The sequence below is a fragment of the Varanus komodoensis genome, unplaced genomic scaffold (genome assembly GCF_004798865.1).
Source record: "Varanus komodoensis strain SLA01 unplaced genomic scaffold, ASM479886v1 scaffold1, whole genome shotgun sequence".
In the NCBI taxonomy this organism is placed as follows: Eukaryota; Metazoa; Chordata; class Lepidosauria; order Squamata; family Varanidae; genus Varanus; species Varanus komodoensis.
The window spans coordinates 57,701,516-57,722,901 of NW_025335268.1; the positions used below are offsets into that span (position 1 = coordinate 57,701,516).

A 21,386-nucleotide genomic window follows, 5' to 3' on the forward strand; every position below is an offset into this window, starting at 1 on the left:
GACATATAGCCTGTATAGGATGCCTGCCTCTGCCTTATGTCTCTCTCTGTGCCATGCAGTATTTGTCTAGCATTTTTATTTGAATGAGAAGCCCACATACAGCTAAACCTCTAATAAAAAGGAACATTAAGGAACAATTGAGATTAGGCTATACACATTTTCATGGTGGTATCCTGCCTGTTAATGCACTGTTTTTTGTGTTCATGACTAGTAGAGACAGGCTCTGCACAGCTATTGCTATCAAATTGGTTTAATTTGCTCCACTGAAATTTGGTGGTATAGTAGCCTGGGACTGCAAATGGTCCACATATTGCTCACCTGATTTATTTACTTTATATGCCATTTTCCTTCAAGGGACTCAAGGTGGTAGAACATAGCTTCTTACCTTGTAAGGTAGATTAAATGATAGGTCAAGCTCACCAGTGAATTAAAAGACCAAGTGAGAATTTGAACAGAGGTACTTCCAGTCCTACTCTAATCAGTACACAAGACTGTTATACCTCCATACCATTGCTTCATATCAATTGCTTACTCTAGTATAGGCAGAGGAACAATGTGCATGTGGTTTACCACAACAATTACAGAGTTTAATGCATAAATTAGACTTTTTGTTGAAGTGCATTTGTTAAATTAGAATAACTGTTATAGTATTTACCAGTCAATAAGCAGTCAACTAAAACTTTCCCCAGACCCAACTCATTTTCTGCCAACCAAACACACAAGCTCTCACTTGAAAAACCCTGTCTACCACACAAATTCATGCCACAGTAGTTGCAAGACCGGGACCTCAATTATTTTCTGAAATGATAACTGATGAGTTTGTTCACTGTAAGTTAAAACCCGTGTACATGACTGAACAAGTTGATTTATTTATTTAAAACATTTCTATGCCGCCCCCATCGCAACAAAGCCTCGGGGCAGCTCACAAAGGATACATAAATAATAACAATACAAAAAAATTTGTTTAAAAATCCCCAGTGCATTCTCGGCTAAAATTTTAAAATCCTATTAATTCAAATAATTTAACAATTAAAATAAGTTTTAAATGAGAAGTTCTTAGCCTGGCGCCGAAAAACAAATACCGACGGCGCCAGGCGGACCTCTCTGGGGAGGTCCAAGTTGATTTAATAATGAGACTAAGATTTGCATTTTGAATGTACTGTATAAAATTTCAGCAGAAACATGATAGATGGCATAAAGCTGGTCTATCCATTCGAAAGAAAGAAAGACAGAAAGAGCGAGAGAACCCACCATAGGATGGGGTGTTTTTTGGGCTGGGGAAACTGGGTGGGAAGACGAGAGACTGTGACCAGAAAGGCTTCTAGTACTCGATGCAGAAAGTCCTTGTACAATCTCATTAATTGCCAGTGCACTCAAATGGAAGCTTTAAAAATGCAGGATTTAAAAGATTTAACTATCCTGAGTAAATTATTTTTTCTCCTAATGCTTCCATAGTGATCAAAACTGGTGCCACATTAGTTTTGGTTACTTATTTTTCTGGCAAAGCACCATACAGACTTTTATATAAAACACAATGATCAATACAGAAAGCAAACTTTTGTTCTTCAAAAATAGCTTATTTGCAGTTGTTTGAACATGACAAGAGGACATTTCTAACAAACTGCACTCACCACAGTATAGGTGATAACACTAATTTTCCATGAACAGTAATTTTCTGTGAATCTATTTAAAATGCTTTAAATACCCTAGATCATACAGTTTGAGAGCAATGCAGTACCTGGCAAGAATGGCAAAGTTGAAGCTTCTAAGGTGGAGAATGTAAACAGCCTCCAAGCAGAGAGAAGCTCTGTTGTGTTAATGGAAACTGTAGCAGTCACTTCTCCCACAGGTTTCTATAGCTAATGCAATCAAACACCAGAGTAGCAAAAGGCATTTGTTACTGTGTTGTATAGGCCTAGCTGTAACCATAGCAACCTCAGCACACACAGAGTGACATGCAGAGAGAGAAAAAAATGTGACATGCTTCTAACTAATCAGTGACACGTGGAGGTCTTCCAAAGAAAAGGAAGAACAAACATAAGTTGGCATAAGGAAGCAAAAAAATAAGTAGGTACTGGGAGAAGTCACATGTCTTTTGTCAATCCATCCATCCATAGTTTGGAAGTGCTGAAATGGAGGATGAAAAGACAAGTTCTTTGACGTTCTTCTGGGCTAATCCTGTGTGGACAAGGATATTTACAAGAAGGCAATATGCTTCTGCAGGGCTGTAAAACAAACAGGTAGACTTGTGATCTTGTGCACGATCTCCAAGTAAAAAATAGTTTAAGAATTTATGACCCCATTTGTAAACATTTCAAGACACACACTCCCAAAGCAAATTGTGCATTTGGTGGCCTGATGCCATTACCCTCCCTCCCCCACAATCCATGTACTGGCTTGACTCATTATGAAGAGAGTCAACTTCAGCTCAGGAAATAGAACCAAATCTGCAGGGCTCGAAAAATTGTACAGGGCAGGCCTTGTGTCCTTTCATGCATGCAGCGCTTGATACAAACCTGCATATATTAACACTTACCAGTTTCAGAGCCTCCCTGTTTTAGACACATCTCTCTTAAGAGGAACTGAAATTTCACACTAGCACAGAGGCGTATGGAATATACCACCTGATGCTCCTATTTCCTTTCACCCATAATGATCCACACTCAGTTGCAAAGCTGAAAAAATTCAACCTTCTTCAATATAACAATTTTACCTGACACAGTTACCTGAAATTAAAGATTGGTACAGTAACAACCACAACATGATTTGACTAATATCAAAATTGCATCAGTTGTACAGACACTTCAGTCCTGAAGATAATATATTATGTGAGCATATTCAGTTGTCTTATGAGTTAGACCTGGCAATGTATGGCTGTGAAAGTTGGACCATAAGGAAGACTGAGCACCAAAGAATTGAGGCCTTTGAATTGTGGTGCTGGAGAAGACTTCTGCGAGTCCCTTGGACTGCAAGGCGATCAAACCGGTCAGTCCTAGAGGAGATCAACCCTGACTGCTCTTTAGAAGGCCAGATCCTGAAGATGAAACTCAAATACTTTGGCCACCTAATGAGAAGGAAGGACTCACTGGAGAAGAGCCTAATGCTGGGAACAATAGATGGCAAAAGAAGAACGGGACGGCAGAGGATGAGGTGGATAGATGGAGTCACTGAGGCAGTGAGTGTGAGCTTGGGTGTACTCCGGGGGATGATGAAGGACAGGGAAGCCTGGAGGAATGTTGTCCATGAAGTAGTGATGGGTTGGACACGACTTCGCGACTAACAACGAGTTAGACCATTGATCCAATTTAATTTAGCATTATGTGACCAGCAGCTCTCTTCAAGAGTTCACACAGGGGACTTTCCCAATCCTGTTACTGACACGGGAGATATTTTTTAAAAACTCAATAAACTGAGCTACTCTCAAACCTCTTGCATCCAAAGCAAGAATCACATACTGAATTCCAACAAGCATGTTAAGTTCATTCTCCTTTTTATTATAATCCTAGTTAAATCTCTTGCACCTGGTTGGCCAGTTGAATTAAATGTTTGCTTTTTAGCCAGTCTGCAGGGCTGGCAGTGGCATATTTGCATCTGAGATTTGTTTAAGCATACTTTAATAACCCTGCTGTTTTTAAATGAAATATTAAACAAACAGCACTTTAGAAAAGAGGTTGCTTAAATCTAGACTCATTTTGTGACTGTTTTAAGTCTTGATCACAATTCAGGATATAACTTTTTTAATGAAATAATGAGTAAGATTAAATAGATGCTCCTAAAAGCATACTGAAGTAATGTAAACGTTTTTTGTTTGTAGATGTTCCAAGTCTTTCTTCCCTAAGTACTTCAAGAAAAACAGTGAAAAATTTAGAAATAAATAGATTTTTAATTATATAGTCACTTGATTAAAACTATTACATTTATATTTTGAAAAATCAGTGTAGAAAGAAGAAACAAGATTTGTTCAAATACTACATCTAAATGTAAGAATAGGTACATTAATGAGTCAAGCAATGGGCTCCAAAGATCTCACCAAACCAAGTTTATAAAATAGATACCCAGTTGACAGTTATGTATTAAACCAATTTTGTAACCTATGGTTCCCATGCTATATCATCTTTTTTCAATACTGACTGAAGTTTCTGAGCACTTTTCAATAGCTGAAGAGAACTTGTGCTCTTATTCACAGAACAGGTACTATGTACACTGCTTCTTGGAGGGACCACAGTCTCTTTAGAAGCTCTTAATTCATCAGGCTTTGAGGCAGCATTCACAGTTTTTCTCTTCAGTTTCTGAGCCTCTTGCCTCAGTTTATAAACCTAAAAAGAGAAAAGGCCCATAATGCACAAAACCATGCAGTTTTGTAGACACAGAGTCACAAAGGCACTATCTATTAGTCCTACCAGTTAGTAATTTTTCAAGTATATTTCATTATGAGAAGGGAAGGCTACGATGGGAAGGCTCTTTTCTATGCTTATTGTGCTGGGCTTATGGAGGATAAATTAGAGCAACAGGAGAATGAAATGTAGCATAGTTGACTTCACAATTTCTTGCAAGGACAAAGTTACAGATAAAAATAAATGCAAATTAAAAGTGAAGTAAACTAGTACTAGGCACTTGCTTTAAATTTTTTTGTTGCACACTGGACTGTCAGCATAAATCATATAGTAAAGTAACATCAAACAGTATATGTCAAGACTTGGATAGATAAATGAAGCCTGTTTATTAGGCAATTTTTAATACTATATTAGCAAACAGTAGGTGATGGGGTAAACTGAGGTATGGCCTTCTGAGAAACTGAAAAGCATGATTTGACCCTTGGATTGAAGGGTCTGCACTCCTGCATTACGGCTCATCCTTTGAATGAAAAGCACCCAAAGGAAGCTTCCAGTGAATAGAGATATGGGAGTGAGAAGAAAGGGGCTGTTTAACTATTTCCCATCTGATCCCTTGACTAAAAGATTGGGTGGCCCAGTTGTAACAAAGCAGTTCTGCATGTGTGTGATTTCCAGTGGACAAATGGCAGGAAATAATAAATATTAAGAAATAAGGAATTAAGTGGTGACTCCCGCTTTTGACAGCAACCTTATTGGCTACTTTTCAGGAAGAAACATCCACCCACCCACCCATCCCACCACAACTGGCTAGGAGGGCTGCTCATACCTCTTCCAAACAACATCTAACCTTGTTTTCTAAACCAAATACTGAACCAGATCGTTTCAGTAAGCTATTTTTATATACTACTTTCATCATTTGTGCTTTGTTAGTTGTATCTTAGCACTGGCTTTCTAAAGTGATGCTATTTGCTCCACCTGTGCTGTCAACTATCCATTTTCTTGATTGCAGAAGTGTTTTCTTACATGTTCTTGGTGCTTTCTCAGTTTGCAAATCTGATCTCCTTTAATTTCCATTTGCTTCACAAGACAATCCAGTTCACGTTCTAGGTCTTCCCGAATGTCATGGTCTTGAGTTTCTTGTATCTGCTTCAACAGTTCTTGATGCTCACTGTTGAGGACAACTCTCATGAGTCATTGCTAGCACAATTATGTTCACCATCTGTCATACAATTATTTTCTATTCCCTTATATCAGTGCCAAACTCATGACCATGTTAAATAGAAAGTGGCATACCTAAGTAGTTCTAGGCAATGTGGCTTACTTTAGAACATATTGACCATTGCAACAGTCATGTTTTCCCTCAACACAGTAGTGGATATCATTCCAAAGAGTTCCTAGAAAACTAGGACTTTGATATGTATGTATTTTAGCAAAGTAGTTTCAAATGACAGACTCTAAATAGAATACGCGAATAAGAGTTATTAGATTAAACCCAACACTGCATGAGTAAACATTGCATGAACTTATGCAATGGGATTCCCCTTTGCTCTCTTTCCCACTGCAGTGTCCCTTTGCTTCCCAAATTTGCCTTGAAACAGATCTGGGATATGCACAAGTGGCTTCAGAGAGGAAAAATCTGTTGTGGCAGCAATTTCTTCTGCTAGTGGATGGCCAACACTTGGATCCCATTGCAAAATGGGAATTCCTGATGTTACAATGAGAAGCATTTCCTTTACAGGCAAAACACATGCAGTTTAGACTAGAGGGAAATTAATACACTATTCAGTTGGACAACCTATTAAGATTTACCTTTTGCTGAAAGTTGGCAGTTAACTATAAAGCTTCTAAGTGCCCAATAGTCTTCATTTTCTAAATTTTTACTAAAACACTTAATAACAAAAAATTAATCAAATTTATAATATAGTGCCCAATAGTCTTAAGTCTGAAAATCTTCTACAGAAATGAATTTGTGCTGTTATGATTTAGAGACTAAATTAAGTCAGCACTCCTCTTATGTGGCAGCTGCTTGCAAAAGTTGGCTATGCTGCTGAAATAGCAAGCAGCGATTCAGAACACTTAGATTCATGGGCGTCTGCACAGCAGGCACTGTCAGTAACTTCTAGATGAGTCATTTTTCTTTGTACCTTGTCTCTGAGATTTTACAGTATTTTCACAAATGCTACGAAATACAGCTATATTAGACACATCTGTTTTTTCTTTGACCAGCAGAACCCCACGTATTATATCATAGCATGCCATTTTGCATGTGTGTGAGGTGGCTGCTGACTGAGAAACATCTTCTGCTTTCTGTGTTTTCCTGGGATTCTGATGGGACCATAGGAGATTAAAAATTATTCTTAGCACCATTTGTGAAAGTGCCCTTTGTTGTGAAATAAACTGAAGCAACCTGTTCTCAGCTTTAGTTTTCAGAACAAACCAATGGTATCAGTTCTTTGCACACAAGGTAGATACACAATACTTACAAGCTCATTTGCCCCAGCTCATCCTGAATGAGCAAGAGAAGATCAGAAAGGTTTTCAGTAGCAGAGGAAGATGTGGAACATGATACCGATTTGTACACACCAGTCCTTCTTGAAGCCACTTTTTCAAGTTCTTCTGGATGTTGTGAGGTTACACATGGACTACGATATTTCATGAGATGCAAAACAGTCTGAACATTTGCAACAACTGAGTGACTGGGCCTGGAAGACTGGTGGAAGAAGCCTATTACAAAGTCTCTTTAAACAAACAGTAATTTAAACAAGTTCTTATTTAAGATAAAACTGTTTACCTTCCCAACAACAAAAGGTAACTTTTCAGCCTGTAGGCATGCTTGTGAGCCACATGTTTTCCCCAAATCAGGATTTTCCTATAAATTAGAAATTAGTATTATTCCTATAGCTTAAGAGAAAGGAAGAACAGGGGTCCTCAACTTACAATATCATATTGTGCTCTCTAGCAATTCTGAAATTAAAATTATTTGGAAAGACTATGTGTAGCCTTACATGTCCATTATCTGGACAGAAAAGGATGAATGTAACAGATGTCTACTTAAGCAAGTCACTGAAGCTGTTTTGTGGTCCCAAAAAGAAGAGATTCCATTGTATCAGTATCTCTGGACCTAAAATTTTCAGATCAAAAGGAACATTAGCCTGTCCTGAGACTTGACAAACTTTGAAAAATACTGAAGCAAAAGCTACTATCTAAGCTTTATTAATTATTTTATGTAGTGTATTACATGTTTGATAAAATAAATTATTCACCCATTTCGCAATAGGTGTTGTTACTTAGTAACAAAACTCAAAGGATTAGAGGTTGAAATGGGGAAGGCATCTTAATTCTGCTTTTGCATGCCACTGTTGCTACAATGTTTACCAATTCCCTCTTTCCACTGCAGCCCCAGGTGTCACATCTCTACACTTGTCCATGGACCTGCCCACCTTTCAAGAGATGCTTTCTGGAAGATACAAAGCACTGCAGCTAAGGAGGCTGGAAGCCGTATGAGTCTGAATTCAACTTAGTGGGCTGGATACAGATTCATTGCCATTGATAGCCAAGACACATTTGCTACTAACTTTTTTTGCTTTTATAACTTTCTTCTTCCTGCTTTTCTTCTTTGTCTCTTTCTGAGGTGAAAGTGAAGACAAGAGAATTCTGTTCATCTCTAGTCCTGTTTGGAGCTGCAGTAAAAACAAAATAGTATACATTAGACTAGCCTTTCCCAACATGGGACTCTTCAGATATGTTAGCTTAGATCAATATTCTTCCAGAAAAGTTGTTGAGCAGAGGGAGATTTTTAGGAATAACTCCACTAAGATAAAAGTGCACTGCAACAATACTTACTAATTTTTTTAAAATTCTAGTTCCATTATCTGTTTGACAGCTTGATAATAGAATCGGTGATATTCTTCAAAAGCAAATAAGCTTTGCGGTGTGCAAATGACATACATTTCACTCATAATTCATACAATTCAGAAGCACCAAAAATTGGAGTGAGGAGCCGAAGGTGTAAGTGCACTAAAAGGGAACCAAGACATTATATTCCTTTTGGCAATGGGACCCTCAGGCTTTTAAGGGTTGAATTGACAGTTTTCAGCATCCTCTATCATTTTCAACACATTCCTGACTCTCTAGCTGCTTCAGGAGGAGGAGATATTAATTCCCCTCACAATTTTCAACTCTTTTTGGAGCAATTCTGCTATAGTTATTACAGTTTTTAAAAATCCCTCTAAAGAGGCAGCTGCATGGGAAAGTGAAAATGGAGATCCATGGGGAGTGGGCATACTTAAGTATTGCTGGTGCTTTATTTCCTGCATCCCAGTTGAACACCATTTAAGGTTAAAGGGGGAAATATGCACCCCTGCAGTGACACAGCAGCTAATGCAGGAATATACATTTCCCCTCCATTTTCTTCCCAGCCATTCAATTTTGAAACATTACCTCATCCAAATAATGGCAGAAAGGTTCTTGGCAGTTGGAAAAAACCTTAAGAGGTAGAAGAATGAAAGGGAGGAAATGGGACACCATAACTAGCAGTACTTACATCTGTCCCACTCAATGGGATACCATGTACTCAATCTGTTCAGCTGCCTCTTCAGGGTGTGTGTGAGTGTGTGTGTGTTTTCACAAAACCATTAGGGAACAGCACTAGGCATAGCAATACATGACTATGAAAAGAGGCTGAAGAAATAGGAGAGGAAGAATTAATATATTTCTGAAAGGGTTGAAAAGGTGGAGAAAACTGTGAACTGTCAGTTCAAAACTTAAAATTCTAAGAATCATATTTCTTTGTGACAAATACTGGACTGGATGCCAGAAATTTCACAGTGGAGAGCACAGATGGTCAGTGGCCCAAAGAGAGAGTCAGATAAACTTTGACACATCTTTCATATTCCATGCTATAGAATGGCCTGGAATTACTGCAGGGAAAATCTCAGCCTAGGGTTAGGGTTAGGAAAACAGGGCACCCTATACAGTTGCTGAGGGCTGGATATCAATTGCAAAGGGCCACCAAATGTAGCTGACACACAAAAGATCATGGCAACTGCATCTGGCCTGCTCCACTGAATGTATGGGAATTCCCTATGGAGCAAGAACAACAAAAACATTTAGGTTGTGTTTGCAAATATGGAATGCTGGCCTTTACTAATGGCCCAGTGGACTGAAAAAACACGGGAGGATACAGATGATCAGTAATCCAATGGGAGATCCAGATAGAAGCAGGTTTGCACTTCTGCCACACTCCTTGCTGTAGAATGACCTGGAGTTAATGCAGGGAAAACCTTAGCATAGGGCTAGGGTTAGGAAAACATGGCACCCTGCACAGCAGCTGAGGCCTGGAAATCAATGGCAGAGCGCCATCAAACTTAGCAGACACAAAGAAAACCATGAGCGCCACATCTAGCCTGGCCTACTGAATGCATGGGCAGTCCGTATTCTGTTAGATTTATGAAGTAATCCAGGCTAGTTTTGGAGATAAGGTGATTGCCAAGAGCAAAAAGGTTTAGCATTGTTTTTCCAAAGCCAGCTTCTAATTGGTCTTGGCAACCCACAATAAAATTTCTCTTCCTAATTCATACAGTGCAACCTTTCAGGGTAGAAAGAAACCCTAGAACAAACCATGTATGTCAGGATGACTTGTTCATGAAAAATAAGCTACACTATGGAAAGTGGTTTGGTTTTGTGTGGCACAAAAATGCATCACGGGTAGTCATCCACAAGAGATCAAACCAGTCATTCTTAAAGGAAATCAACCCTGACTGTGCTTTAGAAGGTCAGATACTGAAGATGAAACTCAAATACTTGGCCACCTAATGAGAAGGAAGGACCCACTGGAGAAGAGCCTGATGCTAAGAACAATTAATGGCAAAAGGAGAAGGGAACAGCAGAGGTTGACCTGGCTAGATGGAGTCACTGAAGCGGTAGGTGTGGGCTTGGGTGGACTCCAAAGAATGATGGACAGGAGAACCTGGAGGAACGATGTCCATGGGGTCATCATAGGTTGGGCACAACTTTGTGACTAAACAAAACCCATCCACAACAAGCAGTCATGTGGTGCAAACCCACTCACTGCCTAAAAAGTACAGCATTGTATGGTTTTTCTTCAACACCAGTAAAACACATGATTGTATGCAAACCACTTTTGTGATCATTGGAACAATACAAGAGCTCGTGTTCCTCACCTGTGCAGCTTTATCTTGTATTAGCCTGCGCTGATGTTGTTCTTCCTGGATCTTCTGTTCCAGGTGTTTGATCTTTTCCTTCGAATTAAAAAAAGGGACAAAATGAAATTGGATGTCTGATTCATCATGTTCAAGAAGACAAGATAGACAGTATTTTAAAGACTAGAACTGAAGTACAAAGAAAGAATGACTGAAGAAAGAAAGAATATTAATTTAATTAGTGGAACACCCAAAACTTCAGTAGCATCCTCAGTTTGTGTCCTCTAAACATTAAATTATATAAAAAATTCAAGTAACGTACTTCTGCAGTTTTCTGACTGCTGGTAAGTTTCCAACATTCATTTTCAAGAATGTCAAGCTTGTCAAGTTTTGCACGTAGCTCCACTTGATTCTTTTCTTTTTCCTTCTGAAGTTGGGTCTGAAAAGTGTGCACAAGACAGTGATTTAGCAGCTAGTAGCAAGGGTTGTATAAATGGCCTACAGCCATGAAGTTAACTGGGTGGCTTTGGGCCTGTCACAGACTCTCAGCCCAACCTATCTTACAGGGTTGTTGTTGTGAGGATAAGATAGAGAGGAGGAGGAGAATTCTGAAAGCTGTCTTAAGTTCACTGACAGAAAAAGACAGGATATAAATACACAAACAAACAAACAAAAAACAATCAAATACAGAAAACTGATACGATTCAATATCAGAATCCTGATGTAGTCATATGATTACGAAACTTGCACACACACGCATGCTTGCACAAATCCAGAGGCTCTTGAAGCACATGGGAAGAAAGAATAGATTCAGACATCTGATTCCTGTGTATGACAATTGGTACTGGAGACTACAGTGTATAACTAAGCCAACTGGCATACACTGAGGTGTAGACAAAATTAGACATATATGGCTTAGATGCAGATGTGCATGTAACCCGGCTAAATGCATGCACCATCAGGATTACATCCTGTAGACTAGAATTCACCTTGGGATATGGATGGAAATGCATGCCTTTTTCTACTATTCAGGTCCACCACTGATCTATTAAAAAAAACTCATTAATAACTCGTTATTAATGAGTTAAAAGTTGTATGCAATTCTGTCTCTGACTCACAACCAGAAATACTAGATTTGCACAGATTATACCTAGACAAAATGATCAACTTTACTGGTATCTTTCAGCCAAACACAATCAAACCATTAGTAGCTATGATTCACAGGATTTCTTCAACACTGGAACATCACTTTTATGCCAGGCTGAACTTTTGAAAAACTTCCCACTTTAGTGCAACAGATCTTCCAAACATTACTGGAAATATGTTGTTATTAATAGCATTTCACTTTAATTTTTAAGCCAAAAAGTTTCTCAGAGTACTCTGAAAAAAATACAGATTATTTGAAAAACTCTAGTAGTAAGAAGTCCAGGTTGAAGATCCGGATAGTTCTCAATTATACCTATTCTGACTAAAGTGCAAGATAGAATAGTTAATACTTGTTATTTTTTATTTATTTAGGAGACTTCTATGCCGCCCCATTCGCAGAAGCCTCGGGGTGGCTCACATCCATAAATAAAGTTCCTTAAAATAATATAAATTAACAGTATAAATTAAGTCAAGTCACCCTGGCCAACAGGTTAACAGGTTGGTGGTGAATTAAATTAACAGAGCACCTATTACTGAAAACACAGGAATCTGTAGAAACTACCAAAAATAATATTATGATTCATGTTCTACCAATGTGAACAAGCAAAATTACAGAAGAGAACTATACTGACAAAACTGGGGCTACAAGGAACAAATGGAAGCACAACAAATGTAGCATATTACATATGTGCACCTGCTGTTCAAGAATCAGTTTCTTTTCCACCTCTGCACTGACCACCATTTTTCTCATATAATCTAGTTGTTTTTCCAGCAAAGAGCAACGTGACTGCACTGTTCCCAACTGCGTGCTCACATCTGAAAGCAAGAAAAAAGGTGGCAGGAATTTAACAGACAAGTTTTATGGCATCCTAAGTTGCAACATTTTGCATGAACCATCTGTTGAAAGTAACATAAAAATATTTGCTTTCAGTACTGCTGGATCCTGATCTGAAATTACAGACCCAATCCCAATGCTATTTCTTCTTTTATTATGTTATCAGTAGTAGAGACACGTGAAATGCTGTGGGACATCTTTCAGGAGCTTATGAAAATATTTTCAGTCCCCACCAAAATATAACAGTATTATGTCTTTCCAAAAGTTCATACAGTTTTTAATAGGAGTAATATAATACAGTCTGTTTTATTAGAAACTAAGAAAAGAAAAGAATACATATGCTGTAAACAGTAAGCAACAGTTTTTACCTTATTCAATTACAAGTTATCAAGAGTAAGGTAAATGTTTTTTATTTAAACCACTGGAAAATCAGTTAAGGCAAATCTTTAATCATGCAACAGCCCTGTCTACTTCCTAAGCCAAGTACACATTAGGAGAGAAAGCCAACAGAATAGGATAAACCCACAACATAAGCACTCCTTCAATATTAATTTAGCACAGATGTTGCTACCTTTCCTTGCTTGCATCAGTTCCTGATGAGTTACATCCTTCTCATTTGATTCATGCCGCAAAGCCATTTTATACTGGGCAGCTTCTCTGGTCAGACAGCTCAGGTCATGCTCAGCCTGTGACCTCTCTAGTTCAAGACGATGGATCTTTTGTTGAAGGGTTTTTAGAGCTGCTACTAGAGCTGATGAACAGGTAACTACTTTAATTATTTTTTTACACATTGAACGCTTAATGCAAATACACACATAAATTGCATTAATTGGAATATTAGCTATGCTTTTCATTGCTTCTCCCATTTATATTGGAATAAAAGGAATGATAGTGTAATTCAAACCCACCTCCATAAAGAAATATTGCTAAAACTTGCCTATTCTCCATTGCTACCTTTAAAAGGACTTGGTTACACGAAGTTTTATTCATCTCTCTTAACATAACCTTGTGTGTTCTGCTGCAGTATTTGTTCTTCTGCCAAGCTAAACTAGAGTGTGTGTATGTGTGTGTATCAGGAGTGGGTAGCATGCAGCCTATGATCCACGTGGGTCCCCTGCCATCTCTATTTTTTCTTTTAAAAAGATAAATAAGTAGCAGCTATGGAGGTTTAAAATATACACATTTAGCTTGCTTGTTTTCACCTCCCTTTTTACAGTCTGGTGATGGCAGCATGGAGAATGTAGCCTACAGCAGGCCACCAGATTGACTGAGGTTGCCCATCCTATTATATTATATAAAGAAGCTCACTATAGGTTTCACTATAGATTACTGTAAGTAATTTCCTACTTAGAGTGGAACTTTCCAATCAGTCACTGCATCTTTGCATGTGAGTCAACTGAACCAAGCAGTTAAGATTGCAGAAATGTGCAATACAAGAAACGTGTGGTGGAGTGGCTAGAGTGCTGGACTCAAAAATCTGGGTTTTAGTTCCTACCCACTATGAAGCTCATTGAGAAACTTTGAGTCAGTCATAGACTTTCAGCTTAGCCTACCCTAAAGTGTTGCTGTAAGGATAATACGGAGAGAAGGCAGCTCATATAAGCCACCTCAGTTTCTTTGTAAGGAGGAAAAAAGGCATTATATAAATGTAATGTAATAACAACAACTAATGTGGAAAACAACTTCTTACTCAATGTAATATGGGTAGCAGACCACCAGCTTTAGTGTATTCATAATATTAAGCATAATTTGTTATGGAAAGTTAGGAAACCATGAGAGACAAAGGTAACTATTGTGCATTCTAAGACACCCAGAGCATTTTCATTATAATTACTAAAGCACTTCCTAGCAAAGCAAGGATTCCTTTTAGTGTTCGTTCCACCCCCAAATCATGTTTACATTATTCAGAAAACCATCCAAGTTTAAGATAATGAAATATTCCAAGGACAAGTGAGCAAAACATTAAAAAGGTGCATCCTATATAACCAAACATCAACAGTTGCATTTCATTTTCAACAAAAATAAATGGCTTCACATCCAAGCAGACAGGAATGGGACCATGGGAAATTTCTAGTAGAAAAGGCATTTTGTTCCTTTTATTATTTACGATCAGCAACATGAAACAGAAAACAGGAAAATCCAGGAAAGTGTTTATGAATTCTTATACCTATTGAAGCATAAGTATAAATTATATTTTTCTTTTATGTTTCTGGAATTACAAGCCTTAATTTGATTTAAAAAAATAACACAGATTAAAGGGATGAGTGACTTGCAAACTACTGGATGCATATGTGACCCCACTGCCCACCAAATAAAAGCTATCAAGTTCAGTGTATCTTTGGCAGCAAGCTAAATTTACCCCTTTTGGTGCTGTGCAGCACTATATTTCAGTAGCAAAATAGCCTAAAAAAAGAGCAACCGGACACAGGAACTTCTCTGGTTTCCAGAGGTCTACTCCTATCCACCAACAACAACTACAGGTCAGAGAGGGTGGGAGATGCACCATTCTCTGATCTTGCCTAATCCTGGAAACTACGCAGGGTTCGGCCTGGTTGAAATTTGGATGGGTGAGTTGAGTCCTGCATTGAGCAGGCAGTTGGACCCAATGGGCTACTAGGCTCCTTCCACGTGCATGATTCTATGATTCTGTACATTAAAGGTTGGAAGGACTCCAGAGGCAAGACTAACAAAGATGCTGTCCTCAAAGATTAACACCACACCTTCCCTAATGGTCTTGAAGCAAATGCAGTGGCTAACCATCCAGAGAGCTTTGGCTGTTGGGCAGTGAATGAATGAAGGAAGGAAGGAAGGCTTAGAAGTGATGTAAGAAAACATGGACTTAAACTAGACGCCAGTATAATATTTTGTTCATGTACAACAGATCCAGGTGGCAGTGAGGTTTGCTAACTCTGGCACTGGAGCTATGCCCAGAATGTCTTTCATTAGTCTCAAAAGATACTTGTCAGATTGGGAGGGCTTCTGGGCAGTCTATCTTCAGTCCACTATTAGACAGTGAAGTAGGGATGGCCTTGTTTTCCTCATGCAGACGTTTAAAACCAGTTCTGAACTCCTCCAAGATGTAGCAGATACGCTATCATACTTCTGCTCTTTATACTTCTAAGGAAAAGGAAACCCCTCAAAGCATGTGTTAGCCATTGTCTATTATCTTTATATTACAGGTGTAAAGTAGGAGTGTTATGGTTACTGTCTCTGACTCTCAAATGGGCTCATTTCAAAACATTTTATTGACAAGTGGCTCCCATACAGAAATGAAAAATTTTCATACAAAAATGAAAAATACCTTGAACCTGGAGCTTATCCTCTGACTGTGTGTCTTATAACAATCACAATGTGACTTTTGTTAATATGTATCCTATATATTAAGTGACTGCATATAAAGTCCATGCCCAAGAAAAGATCCACTTTTGCAGCTCTCCTGTAATAGTAATCAGCAAGAGTTCAGTGGGCCCCACAACTACCAGGCAGGTAAGCAGCAAAGACTTACCTCACCCAAATACCTATGGGGGCCCCCTCACATGACATGACAGCCCATCATTTAATCTATGGTGCATGTGCCCAGAATTCTGAATATGCAATACTTACCGGGATATGCATTACACAACTTGTGATCTGTTTTATGGTTATGTGAGTGTTGTTTAGCCCTTGCATAACCCATGATCACCAAGGTGGCATTACACAATAACTCTTGTGCATATGCAACTTGGCACCTGCAGCTGCTATGGCTAGTGAGGGTTAGAGAAAGGAGTAGAAGGCAGCATTTGAGTGTCAACTGAACCTGGTAAGATTCTGATTCATTGGGCAGTGGGGAGAGAAAGGTGACAAACATGTGCACTTGAGAAGCAGTGGATGGTGAGGGTATGGAGTGAAGAAAATATGTCTTAATTCCTCATTAAGTATGTCAAACAACACTGCTGAATCCCTGGGCTGAGCCTCAACATCCTAGTTTGGATTTTTAATTTGGAAACACTGTTCTTTCCACTGCTCAGTCTGCTCTTAAGACTTTAAAAATCCTGTGGCTTTTATTCTCAAATGTCCTAATCACTTCATTTCTCCCTACAAAACATTTTCAAGTACCCTTTCCATCCAGCACTTATCTTCAGAATAGCTGCTAGTTTATCCCATCGTACAGACTCAAATCATGGCATATGTGAAAAACCATTCAATAGTTTTCTAAGCAAATTGAGCTAAACTGATTTTTTTTTAAAGTTTAAAATACAAAGTTCTGCCGGACAGGTCTCACCAGTTCTATGTTGCAATGCTCAATTTTTGGAAATACATATTGGGTTGGATACAACTTCCTATGTGCTCGTGGGAGCACAGCCTAAGTGGACCTCCATACAGAATGTTTCCACAGGCAGAAAGGTGGAGGGGGGATGGGGAGACAGCTTTTGCTGATACCTGTTTCCTTGCCAGCTCCCAGCAATTCCACTGTTCTGAAGGGCCCCAAAAATGTTTTGGGGAATATATGGAAGGAGGAATAAGATTGTAGGAACCCTCCCATCCATAGAAGACAGACATTGGATCCAGATGCTGTCTATAAAGGGTTAGGGTTATAAAGCCATGAGACTACTCCATCAAAAACAAGGCACCACATTATACCTAGTTGTAACTTCCTGTTATTGAGTGTAATAGTCAGCTGTGTAGAACTCATTAGTCCTTTGCTCATTTGATCACAATTTTTGGGCCTGCCCTTCTGTATTCCTACATCCTGGCAACCAAATTATTATTATTTCACACTTTGCCCTGCTTTCACAGGTATCCCTCCATCTTACTATAGTATTATCAAATCAGCACACAGGTCAAAAATTAGTTCATCCCAGGTCAAGATTTGCTGACCAGGTTTCAATTTAAAAACTGTTGCATTACAGTGTTTTACCTTGATTATTTGGTGCAGGCATGTCTGCTGGGATAGCTGATGCCTTCTTTGTCCTAAGGTCAGCAAATTCAGAGTACATTTTATCAGGAGGCTGAAGGAAGCTTCCTATGTAGCTACACTTTGACTCTGTATCAACAGACTGCAGAAAGATATACAATTTCATTTACAGTTCTACACGAATACAAATTCCATATTTTCCCTTATAGCTTAGACTAAAATATAAATCTATATTTACCTTCCATGCATGAACATGACTCTCAATTCTAGCATTAGGAATAAGGCAGAGGACAGTGGTTCAGAAATTAACTAGCTTAGTGTGGCATGCATTTCTGTGAGCAGAGGATTTTGTTTCTGAGATACCACTATCCTAAGTTAGTTAAAGTAAGTTCGTTTTTAGGCTATAAGCTTACTTGAATTAACTCAGAATAGTTCTACTGAACTTAATGGGGCATTTTTTGTGAAAATACTAATGATTGCACCATTACTTGAGAAGGAAACTCACAATAATGCACAATGCTGAATACGGCTGCCAAAGCATAGACTGGGAATTATCACTGATGAGAGGCAACACCCCTGACCCTTTACCATTCAAACAATTTTGTTAAAGCTTGTTCTCCAAATATTTCTTTGGTGGCCAAATTTTTTTCTGCTAAGTCACACTGAATTATTAAACTAACTACTGTACCCAGAAAGCAAAATGCTTCAGCACAGTACAGGTGCCAAATGCACCAGTTCACCAAAAGTACTTCTTGATCAGAAACAGGCTTCTGCATTCACATCCAACTGCAAATATACATCTCAAGTGTTCATTCAAAACTGACTGAACTGTTTGAATCTGTTTAGTTGATGCAGCACTGACAGTTCTGCACATAATTATAATTAATTTTGAGCCTAAGTACTAATCACTGTTGGTATTGTTAGCAGGAGTGAGCTTTTTGACAACATGTTAGGAGGAAAAAACCAAGTTAAATCACTTGTAGTCATCTTAGTACTAAAATGGACAAAGATCTGAGTTATTCTATCATCCATGAATTAACAGACTAAATATACTAATAATGTTACTAAATACCAGAGGCTTTTATTAGCCTTTTACATTTTGACATTTGAACTGTGTAACACATTGTTCACATCTCAACAGAAGCATCTCTTCTTAACATTCCCAAGCTATATTTTTAAGCTGAACAGCAATAGTAACATAGTCAGCATATAATAAAAACAGGAAAGCCATTCTAAAAGCCTGTTTCTTCTAACTATAAAAAGGCTCAAACATCTTCGCTTCTTACAAGGCTACATTAGCAACTCAAATTAGTTGGTTCTAAACTTGCTTTACTCACCTCCATTACAGAGGATTGAATATGTCACTGACCTGCCAAGACAAAAAAGCAGACAAAAGAAGCAATATGCTGCTAGTTGATTTACATTTCCCAACTATTAATAATTTTCTTTTATTCCAGTCATTAAAGTACATAAAAAGAAAAAAAAATATGTATTGATGAACAAGATGAAGACTATATCCAGTCTGACAATCTATCTACAAATTTGTGACAAATCACATGAGATACAGCAGTTGTTGTTACCGTGCTTTGACATGTACTGCCTTTTGCATTCCATGTCTGAATCATGAATAAAATAATTTATACCACATTAGAGTAATAAACGCTTTGGCAGAATCTGTCTAGAAATATGACTTTCAAGCTTTCCCCTCTAATTCTCAGAAACAGTTTTCTTTGATTGTTTTTTCAGTTAATGATGTTGGACATGATTTTGCCACCACTTAATTAAGTCAAAGTCTGCTATTCCAGCAGAGGGAGATAATACAGTAAACTTCTGACATTGATAGTCTCATAAAACTAAAGTGGCAAGAATGCTGGTTTGGACAGGTATTGAATAATCATGACGACCTTGGGTTCTTCAGGTATAGTGCAGAGCTCATGTTCCTCCAACATGCTGTAGCATTGCACAGGCAGGCCTAATCAGAGGGATACATCTTAAATGAGAATATGCCCTGTTGAGCATCTTTGAACACCTTGCCAGCTCAACATCAACTCTAAGGAGCAGGTAGGCAATGGGAAAACTGTACTTGTAATAAATTCTTCTTCTGTATAATCACAGGACTTGGAAGCTAGAGCATATGTCTTTAGGCACATTCTTATGCATGTTTTAACAGAAAAAAGTCCCACAACAGCCGGCATTATCCAGTCAGATTGTTCTTTTTCCTGATAAAAACCAACTCAGGGATATGTTTGTGCCCTTTAAAAGAAATTACTGAACAGATAAATTTAAAAGATGCTTAAAGTCAGCTGAAAGCCCTTTGAGTCTGCATACTGGGACAATAAGCATGCATATAAAAGTAGGGAGAAGGAAGTGTCTCTCCTGCCCGGTTGAGTATACCCAACTAGACCCTCTCCTGCTGCTGAAAGTCACACCAGCCATCTAGGTCTCAGCAAAGCTACCTGGTGGTTTCTCTCTCCCTTCTTTTCAAAGGGGGGGGGTGGATTTCCCATAATGAATTTCATTAAGCTTCCTAACTCCAGCACAGCTTAACAGTTCAGCAGGAAAAAACTGGCTTGGCAGCCAGGAGCAGTTAGTTTCACTCTCCATCCTTCCTCCTCAGTTCCTCTCTGCAAGAGGCAAAGACGGGGCCAAGAGTTTCTCATTTGCAGACCCAACTAGCTTCTCCTCTGGAGCTGGGGGCAAGCTGCAAGTGGGGGAAGAGGGGAGACCCACCTCGGGAAGGCCTTATTACCCGAGATGAGCAGAAAGAAGGCAACGGTAACAAAGCAGGCCTCCCCTGAGACATACCAAGTTCCTGAAAGCCTTTCAGAACAACACCAGCCAACTAACGTCCCCTTTCCTTCGTCACAGCTTTGCGATTCCTCCCGATTCACGAGCAGGAAAGGGGAAGGCAGAAGCAGCCCAGCCTTGTGGATCGGGGATGGCGTAGGTGGGCAAGACACTTTGGGTTCTGGAAGCCGCCCGGGACACCGCTCTTGCAGCCAATCAACCCATCTTTCCTAGCATGGCCATCGCCACAAAGAAAGCGGCAGCAGGAGGACGAACCAGAAAGAGGAAATACGGCAAGAAATTCCTCGAGTGAAAAGAAGCGCCCCTCTACCTTCCTCGAATATGCAGGAAAGCTTCTTTGATTTCGCAGGCGCTGCTACCGACTCGCTACAGCCGCACTCGAGGCGTGACGACAACGCTCCCCACGCAACGGATCGGACTCAGGATGCGTCTTCTCCGCGGCCTGCTTTAAACAGCCCGCCTCCCCTCCCGCTCCAACGACCTCTCCGCCCCGTGAACCGGATTGGCCGCGCCCCATCCAGGCTTCCTGCCTGCATCCTGCCCGCGGGGCGACTGTTCCTGTTGTGCGCAGTCAGCAAAGCCGCTTTCGCGCTGTGCAGCTGTTGCGACGGGCCCGCTGTTCCACCTCTTTGTTCTTGCTCTTCAGGGCTCCGATAGAGGTCACAATAAACATTACTGTAAATACCAAGACAGCTATTTTCCTCCGCCTTTTCTTCTCATTGTCCCATCTCCACTGGGACCTAGCGGCGGCCAACGGAGATTTTAAAGATCCGTATAGGAAGAACAGGAGCGCCGGGCGCCTACACTAAAATGAAAAAGGCATAGCTACTATGCATATATTTAAAATAATGTATGTTTTGGCCCTGAATCAGCAGATCTCAACTGGAAACTCAGGTAGGTGCTAAGAAATAGTGAAAGAGTGAAGCCTGCAAAAATAGGCCATGTGCACACAACACATTCAAAGGGCCACCCCTCTTTGATAAACTTTTGGAGAACGGTGGTGCAACTAGGTAATTTTAGACCCTGGAAGTAAGGTTCTCAGGGAGAGGGAGTCCTTTAGGTGGCCATGTGCCAGGAACACAGCTAATATTTTCCCGTCCCCTCCAAGTGTCCTTTCATGCTTTACAACTGAATCTGCATTCTTGCTGTTACAACAAAATTACCGTTTTGCACACAAAGCACAATGAAAGCAGAATTCATTGATACTA

At 39.4% G+C, this 21,386-nt stretch overlaps 1 protein-coding gene across 2 annotated transcripts; it reads right to left on the reverse strand.

Annotated features, from left to right (window-relative positions):
• Positions 1–3,397: 3,397 nt before the first annotated feature.
• CEP57L1 (centrosomal protein 57 like 1) lies at positions 3,398–20,621 on the reverse strand. 2 transcript variants are annotated; one of them, XM_044426782.1, is made up of 12 exons: positions 20,489–20,621; positions 18,708–18,739; positions 17,374–17,512; positions 13,048–13,227; positions 12,336–12,457; positions 10,818–10,934; positions 10,517–10,594; positions 7,910–8,014; positions 7,126–7,203; positions 6,818–7,044; positions 5,358–5,502; positions 3,398–4,316 (listed from the first exon to the last, which is right to left on the reverse strand). In XM_044426782.1, exons 2-12 carry the CDS (start codon positions 18,711–18,713, stop codon positions 4,092–4,094), a joined length of 1,422 nt encoding a protein of 473 aa, XP_044282717.1. In that variant the 5' UTR covers positions 18,714–18,739; positions 20,489–20,621; the 3' UTR covers positions 3,398–4,091. The 2 variants fall into 2 exon arrangements, with proteins under 2 accessions (XP_044282717.1, XP_044282723.1); XM_044426788.1 differs by lacking the exons at positions 3,398–4,316; positions 6,818–7,044; positions 7,126–7,203 and having other exon boundaries at positions 5,432–5,502.
• Between the last annotated feature and the right edge of the window lie 765 nt (positions 20,622–21,386).

What these genes read in the sequence shown, in the direction of transcription:
- CEP57L1 (XM_044426782.1), bottom strand. An exon ending in ACTGATGCAAGCAAGGAAAG is followed by an intron (nt 12,458 to 13,047) that starts GTAGCAACATCT and finishes TCTTGCTTTCAG; the next exon opens with ATGTGAGCACGCAGTTGGGA. An exon ending in AAGTTATAAAAGCAAAAAAA is followed by an intron (nt 7,204 to 7,909) that starts GTTAGTAGCAAA and finishes TCTAATTTATAG; the next exon opens with GAAAATCCTGATTTGGGGAA.